The 8,553-nt window shown below is 40.6% G+C and overlaps 1 protein-coding gene across 2 annotated transcripts in view; it reads left to right on the top strand.

The window, feature by feature from the left end:
• LOC144657572 (uncharacterized) overlaps positions 1-8,553 on the top strand; it is a 36,224-nt gene that overhangs the window by 2,958 nt on the left and 24,713 nt on the right. For both annotated transcript variants that reach the window (XR_013571578.1, XM_078517918.1), the window contains exons 2-5: positions 115-545; positions 1,323-2,362; positions 2,807-2,946; positions 7,516-7,627. Coding sequence is in view for 1 of the 2 variants with exons in the window: in XM_078517918.1 (XP_078374044.1) it covers positions 115-545; positions 1,323-2,362; positions 2,807-2,946; positions 7,516-7,627 (1,723 nt within the window). In the remaining variant the exon portion in view is untranslated. The remainder of the gene's footprint in view (positions 1-114; positions 546-1,322; positions 2,363-2,806; positions 2,947-7,515; positions 7,628-8,553) is intronic.

Here is an 8,553-nt window from a genome sequence, read left to right as displayed (position 1 = left end):
ATGAAGCCTGCATAAGCTCTGGCCTAAGGGGCCACTAGGCTCATATACATGCCGTCTTTTCTATCTAGTTATATAGTTAGTTGATTATGATTGACAGACTTCATTTGTTACTAGGGCAACACCATCTGGGTGTGGAATTGAATCGCTACTAGGACGAGCAGAACAAACTCAAGAACAAGCAAAAGATGACAACTGTGTTTTGTGGTCATTTGATGACTGTTTACCGTTATCCTGTTCAACTCAACCACTAGCAATGAAATCAGATGAAGAAATCATGTTTCCAACCATTAGAAAAGAACAAGTGTTTAAAGATTTCTTACCAGATCCTAAGGAAGTGCTAGGACCTGTTTCGGAGGTACCTGGACACCCAGTCACTGTAGCGTTTGGAGGGCTGTATGGTATCGGTTTTGCTGTGGATGGATGCATGTTAAAGGTGAAAGGAGTCACCATGCTCTATCGTAGATTCAGAGTGGAGCAACTAAGTAACGACGGCAATGACTCGGCAACACTTCACACACTGCAGCTTCTTCCAACTTATACCCAAGGTAATAAAACCTTTTTGGGCTGTCTTTTGACAAACATTACATGTATAATGTCAAAATTCGGAAGAACAAAACTGACAACCTAAGGTCAAATCTCGTTCCCATGCCTGTGTCCCTCTTGACCAGTGGTTGGGAAACGCAACAACTCTGGGGGATTCAAAAAATGGACCAGGACTTCCTAGTTCCAGTTTGATTGTGTGTGTGGCCAGAGGTTGTGGATGAAGTTAACAAGTTTTCCACACCCAATCAGATTTGGCTGTCTTTTTGGCAAGCTTTCAGTCTAGCCCAGCCCAGAGGTCTCTTTTCTTGGTGCCGACCAAATGCCAGTTATGCATTAATTTGTCATCACATTCAATTGCAGTGTTTGACTACAGTCATCTCCATTTAGCATGTCCTAAGTCAGACATGGCTGACTGCGGGCTGGTCCTAGCCAAATCTCACTTGTTTGTCTATTACTGAACTCTCTTTAAGGCAGACGCCTCTCTCTCTTTAAAGAGAGTTCACTCTTATTGTGTAGTTTCTTTTGTAAAATAATGCAAATTAAGCAGTTGACTTCATAATGTACATAACAAAATGTTCTGGAGAGCAAAATATTAAAAAGTGCTAAAGGTAGACTAGCTATACTGTAGATTTTGACTAGTACTACAATGCGAGTGTATTCTCAAGGGTCATGTACAGTTTCTTAGATGGTCTCCTACATGAGTTAGCTTCAATAATTTTTTATTATAGTGGATTTTTTTACTAGCTGGTAAGTGATAATGTTGCTTTCTACTATATTAGGAATTCCTCACATAAAGGAGATGCAGCGATCTCCATTGGTTCCAAGAAATGAATCTGATCCCACCCTCTGCGGAATGTGTTGCCTCATCTCTGGTCCTAAAGAGGGTTACATGTATGATGTGTTTAGCACTTGTAAGCTTATTTCCTACTACAAGTACACCTGCGATACCATTAGTGTCTCCTCCTGCAATGGTCTGCTTCATGCAATAACCCGGCAAGGAATCGAAACCTATACTGTGCGCATGTATGCGGCTGCATCTGATTGGATCAGAGAAAATGCCGCTGAAGACATTCAGTTTGATCAACACTTGGTCGAGGAGCAGAACTTAACAGACAGCTTGGCTGATCAGGAAGAAAATCTTGTCAAGGTGAAGGATGAAGTGGATAAAAGTGGCAACGATTTGGAAAGTACGAATGCTGATGATAATTCTGCTGGTGATCACGCTGAAACTGAATCAACTCCAGATTCTGCTTCTGCAGGGAGTGCGCAGAGTGAAGCCTCATCACTAACAGATGCGGTCACTCCAGAAGGTGATGAAAATAAAGAGCAAGACCCTCATAGTGACAGAAACACAGATACACCCTCTGTCGCTCGCACTGCAGGCATTTCAAACACTGAAGACTCAGGTTCTATGGTAGAAGATTCTCCAGAGAAAAACGCCATTCCATCTGGAACTGACGTAGCTCTTGACTCATCGGGTAAAAAGGAGGACGCCTCATCACTGTCAGATGTTAAGCTGACTGTTGATAACTCTGGAAGAACACTTGTGAGATTTACTCCAGGAAATAAAACGCCATATCCTGCTGAGTCCAGTAAAGGTGTACAGTTTGGTGAGATTGAACAAAGGAACGAGAGTGAAAGCAGTGTGGACTTAACTGCAAGTCAACGCACAAGAGCCTTTGCTGTAAGCAATCCACTGAGTCGTAACAACAGTACTGGAGCTAAATTAAATGAGGCAATCTATCAAGCTGCTGTTAGCAAACTTTCCAGTGATTGTGGATGGACGTTACCTGTTTTTGATCTGGAAAGCTTAAGACAGGTAAACTTCTCTCAGTCTAAAAATCTGTGATGAATGCATTCATGAGAAGTACAGTAAGTAGGTCGGCATACACTACACAGATTTACTGCACCACAATAAGCAATAATCATTAGCCAATCACAGAAGCCTTGTCCTAACTTCCTGTGATATCAAGTCACTGACCTGATATCGCCAGATTTTTGGTTGGATACAGTAAATACCTAATTGTACCACTTTGGCAGTTTATCTGTCTCGTTTGTCTTGCTATGTGTATTTTGGATTGACTGGTCTTGCCAAATCTGAAAAATGCCCAATCAAACTTGCCTGATATGCTGCTGAAGCATACCAAAAAAGTGCAGTTAGGAATAAGTATTTTGAAACTAAGATGCAGACTTTAATCTTACATGTTCAGTGAAGAGTCTTATATCCAAATTTACATCTTTTAAAAAATTGTTTTCCATACAGCGCTGTCCCCAGTCATCTCTTGACATCTGTTTGATTGGCATGTACCCATTCGCTGGATCTCAGTTTGTGTCTGCCAGTGAAGAAAATGTTGTGCTGCTCACAAAAGCCTCGCAAGAGACCACATTGCAAAGAAGCAAGAGGTGATTACACATGAATCAATATTTAGTATTACAGCAAGGCGCCCAAAAGTGTGACCACTTTTAATTTATTCACATTCTTCTGTGCAGATTTAATCCAATCAGAAGTCAGCTGGGAGCTGTCCTTGGCTTCTGATTGGATGGTGGTTGCACAAAAGAATGTGAATTAATTAAAGGTGGTCACACTTTTGGGCGCCTTGCTGTAAACTGAGTTAAAAGTTTTCCTTAATAATGGAGTCAACAAGTTCTGTTTTATTTTTGGCTGGTCAGTCTTGTTGAGTCACACAGAATGACAGACAGACAGACAGACAGACAGACAGTAATGAGACAGGCAGGCAGGCAGACAGACATACAGTTCTGTAGAATCCCAGTTTCTCGAACCTCCAGGGGGAACAAAAATTCCTTATAGAAATCAGGGGGTAAATTACAGACAAGTACTATCCGAGGGACATAAAAATTGGTTTGAGAAATCGGGAGTTTTGAGAAACTGAGGGTTACAGCTCAGTTTAATATATCGCTACTCGTCGCACATGGAGATGTCCATCCTCATCCCGGCCCACGAAACGATGCATCTAACACACTGAATACAAGCTCTTATCAAACGACCGTCATGAGTTCAAACGCTAGGACTTCGAATAACACCTGCCGCCTACCTACAAAACGCGAACCATGGCTGGCCCACTTCAATTGCAGAAGTATTATGGCTCACATTGACGAACTGAGGCTAACTTTTCAAGATATTCGCCCTCTATTTATCGGAAACTCAGAGACATGGTTAGACGACTCCATATCGGACTCAGAAATCGAAATGTCGGGTTATTCTGTGTACCGTCATGACCGGAAAAACCGTAGGGGAGGTGGAGTGGCACTTTTTGTACTGGAAAAAGTGAAACACAATGTAAGAAGGGACTTAGAGGATGATTTTGAAGCCATTTGGATAGAAATTCAGCTGAATAAAGTGAAATATTTAATCGGATGCGTTTACAGGGCCCCAGACGAATCCCTTGAGGTTTTTGACTATTTGGATGATGTTATGAGGGACGCGACTAAAAACAATTTGGAAGTCATTGTCATTGGTGATCTCAACTGTGACATTTTTAAGACCTCAAGGCAGACAGAGAGACTGCTGGAATTTACCATGGTCAATGAGCTTGAGCAACTGATAAAAGAACCAACGCATGTGACTTCGACAACAAGCACTCTTATTGATGTGTTAATCACCTCAACACCCGGATTGTTTAAAAAAGCAGGTGCAATCAATATCGCTTTCAGCGACCATTATCCCATCTACGGTGTCATGCATGGCTCAGCGACTCGCCCGGATAAACATCGGATTATAACAGCGCGCCCTTGGAAAGACAAAAATGTAAATGATTTTATAGCTGATCTGAAGCAAGCTCCATGGTGCCTGATTGACTCTTTCAACGACGTTGACGATATGTGTTCAGCCTGGGAATCGCTGATGAAATCTTTGATAGACCAACATTTTCCTCTAAAGAAGAAGCGTATTCGTAGACAGATGTACCCGTGGCTTGACAGTAGTGTTCTTAAACTCATGAGAACGCGCGATCAAGTACACAAGAGGGCAAGAAAGTCACGACTGTCTTCGGATTGGAATGAATATAAATCCCTTCGAAACAGAGTCACCGCTATAAACAGAAAAGCCTGAAAGAATTATTTCAAAAATAAGCTCGAGGAAAACCGCAGCAAGCCCAAGGCTTTTTGGAACACATTACGTCAAGTTTTGCCCTCCAAGAAAAACCGCATTGAGATCGACAAGTTAGTAGTCGATTGTAAAGAGCTAATCGACAAGCGTGACATCGCTAATTCTCTAAACGAGTATTTTATTGCTTCCTCGCTGTTAGCCAGTCAGCAATCCCACGGCTACCCAGACGAGCTACAACAGACGGGTCCTTTAGCGTTTCCCAGTCACAGCTTCAATTTTCCCGCCGTGAGCAAAAATAATGTTTTCCAGGCTCTACGAACCATGGACATATCTAAGGCCACAGGTGCAGACACCATTCAAGCTAAAGTCATTAGGATTGCTGCACCATACATCAGCAATGTTGTAGCTAAGTTATTCAACACATCTTTCAGATGCGGCCGCTTTCCCTCCATCTGGAAAACGGCAAGAGTAACTCCCTTGTTTAAAGGAGGGCCACAGACCGACCGTGATAATTATAGACCAATTTCCATTCTTCCATGTATCTCAAAAGTGCTTGTATCGTTTGCCAACACTGATCTTCAAGGTTTTGCAGCAGACAATCAGTGATCATCAATTTGCATATGCCAGGTTTTCGTCTACCACAGTTGCGCTTATCACAGCCGTTGATTCATGGAAATTTGCCATTGACAGGGGTGAAAAAGTTGTTTGTACTTTCTTGGACCTAAGAAAAGCTTTTGACGTAATTGATCATAACATCTTGATCAGTAAACTGTCAAAACGCGGAGTGACTGGAAACGAACTTGAATGGTTCAAAAGCTACTTACAGGAAAGAAACCAATTCGTGTCATACGGAAGTGTCGAGTCTGAATGCCGTTTAATCACGCACGGAGTTCCGCAAGGTTCGGTTCTCGGACCTACTCTATTCAACATCCATATCAACGGTATCACCGACACTTGCACAGACAGCGAAGTAGTACTATACGCCGACGACACAGAAATCCACGCCAGCGCAAAAGATGTTAGTGCAGCTGAAAAACGTGTCAACAGAGATCTAAAAAGTACTGCAACATGGTGGAATCAGAATGGTTTAATCAGTAATCATAAGAAATGCGAGGCTATGTTGATTGGATCAAAGCACGCTGTTAAAAACACCCGAGCGTTACAGATTATACTCAATGGAAAACCAATGAAACAGTCGGACTACTTCAAGTACTTAGGAATATACCTCGATCAGTGTCTGACCTGGAAAAAACATGTAGCCTATATTCAATCTAGAGTTTACCCTAAACTAAAACTGCTTAACAGAATTTCATCTTTTCTCAGCCGCGATATTTTGCTCAGGATCTACAAGCAGACTGTACTACCTTTATTAGATTATGGTTGTGTTGTATGGGGCGAATGCAGCAAACAGAACGCACAACGTTTAGAGCGCCTGCAAAACCAAGCAATGCGAATAACATTGCATGCTGACCATAAGACATGTACTCAGGAGATGCGCATCAAATTACAGCTATTATCACTTCACAGTAGACGTCTTTTCATCAGGCTACAATATGTTTACAAGATAATTAACAACATTAACTGCCCTAAGCAGTTGACAGGTTATTTAATGAAACGATCGCAGAGACATTGTCGATCTTTTAGAGATCCAACACTGTTAGATCTACCACAAGTTAATACCAAATGTGGACACACCTCGTTTAGGTTTTCGGCTGCGAGTGCCTGGAACAAACTGCCAAGAGAGATTCGCGAGCTCGCAACTCTTACACAATTTAAAGGCAAAACATACAGTCATCTCATGAACATGGACAGTGCAAATCACACGACGTACAATTTAAATTTTAATTTTTGTATATATATTCAAATTTTAATTTTTGTATATATATTCACAGTTTTTTAGATTTGTAATTTTAAATTTTATGCTTTGTAAATTTTATGCATTTATACTGGTCACCGATTGATACCAGTCAATCTCCTTGATTGACTGACCGGTTTTCCAGGATAAATAAAGTTATTATTATTATTATTATTATTATTATTATTATTATTATTATTATTATTATTATTATTATTATTATTATTATTATTTGAGAAATCAGGATTCTACTTTAGCTTTATTCACTCTCAGGTTGATGAGACAATAAAAAATGCTAATTTGCTGAGAAATAAATACAGTGTACAAATTTTAGAAAGGAAAAAACAAGAAAACAAAAACACAGACACAGATAGTGTATCAAGCAGATAACAAGTGTTAACTACTTGGACACCTTACAGCTAGAGATAAACTAGAAAGAATGTTACTTATTATTATTATATAAACTGCAGTGGTATAGTGAGTGGTAGCAAATCGAGAAAAATGGTATCACACATGTGACTTTGTGTGGATAAAAATGGTATCCACACACGTGTGATATCATTTTTGACCAATCAGATCGCAGAGTTTGCCGTGTTTCAATGCACAATGAGCCACATTTTATCGATAGTAAGTCGAAAAATCTTCGGAACTTTCTCGGCAATCTTCAGAAAACTTCGGAAGTTTTCGGAAAAGTTCGGGAAATGTTCGGAATCATTCGTACGACCTTCGGACAACATTTTGAAAATCTTTGGGAATCTTCGGAAAATGGTCGGAAATCTTCGGAAAATCCTCAAAAACATCGTAATTAGTAGGTTTATATAATAAACAGAATAATACATGGTTGTTTGGAAATATGAAATTTATCTTCTCGTGTTCAAAACCGATATCTCACTCGTTCGCTGTGCTCACTCGTGAGCTATCGATTTGAACACTCGAAGATAAATTTCATATCTCCGTGCAACCATGTATTATCCTCTATTTTATAAATGCTCAACATTTCTTTGTAATAAATTAATTCTGTCTTTGCTTTTGCAAATTTTATTTGTTTTAGTTTTAAAACAAGACCACCAAAGCCTCAACATGATCAAGGGGAGAGTAACAATCCTGACTGGAGAGTGTTTGTTTTACAGAATATGGAAGCAACTCAGCTTTATAAGGCTGTGGTATGTTGTGTTTTGTTCAGTCTGTCAACAATATCCAGAGACAAAATCAGTATAGTGGCATTTTAACTTAACTCCAAAATACCACACACCAACTGTTTAAAGAGCACTTCTCTCTCACTGTCAATGCCAGAGCATCACAAGACAGACCTCTGTGAGTAAAATTGCTAAAAGCTTAACACAGGGCAGTAAGGGGGAAAGATGAACAAAAAATTATATACTAGTAATACGTGACTCGCAGGGCCTCGCGAAGTTCCGGTTTTAACCGGTGATTTGTTATTGTTGCTTAGTAACGGGCATGGCCGCGTCACCCTCGTTCCCAGGGTCTACTCCGCTTTGAAGATGGCGACTCTTTCTGGTTCGTAAAGAGGTATAAAGCGTTGGGAAGCGCAGGCTATTTTCAAAATCATCGTCAAATTATTGGATAGTCGCATTTTGGACATTTATTTGAGGGCATTAAAATAAAAAGAAGAACGAACGGCAGGAGGATTCGAACCCTCCACCCGCGCGCCCCTGATGGCGATGAAAGGTTTATAGCATATAGGGAGTATTATGTGGAAATCAGTGTTATTTTAATCCGAAAAGTAAAATGATAAAAATGAAAGGCTCAGAATTCGAGCCCACAACAAAAAAAAAAAAAAAAAAAAAAAAAAAACCCTAGCCGGATTCGAACCCCCGACCTCAGTCCCGAAGATCTGATTTCAAGTTCGACGCCTCACACCATCAGGCCACCAGCGCGCGGCCATGTGACATCATTTCCGCCAGACACCAAGCTCACAAATATATATATATATAATTATTATATGTATGACCGTAAACTCCACACGAGATTTCATCCCGCCTAAGCCCTTTGAGGGACAAAATTATACACCTCGCTACGCTCGGCCTTCGGCCTCGCTTCGCGAGGAATTATTGCCTACCTTCATGAT

This window comes from Oculina patagonica, chromosome 6, assembly GCF_052425735.1.
Source record: "Oculina patagonica isolate OP01 chromosome 6, crgOcupat, whole genome shotgun sequence".
Classification (NCBI taxonomy): domain Eukaryota; kingdom Metazoa; phylum Cnidaria; class Anthozoa; order Scleractinia; family Oculinidae; genus Oculina; species Oculina patagonica.
Note: the sequence above shows the minus strand (reverse complement) of the source record. Positions and strands in the feature narration are given on the sequence as shown.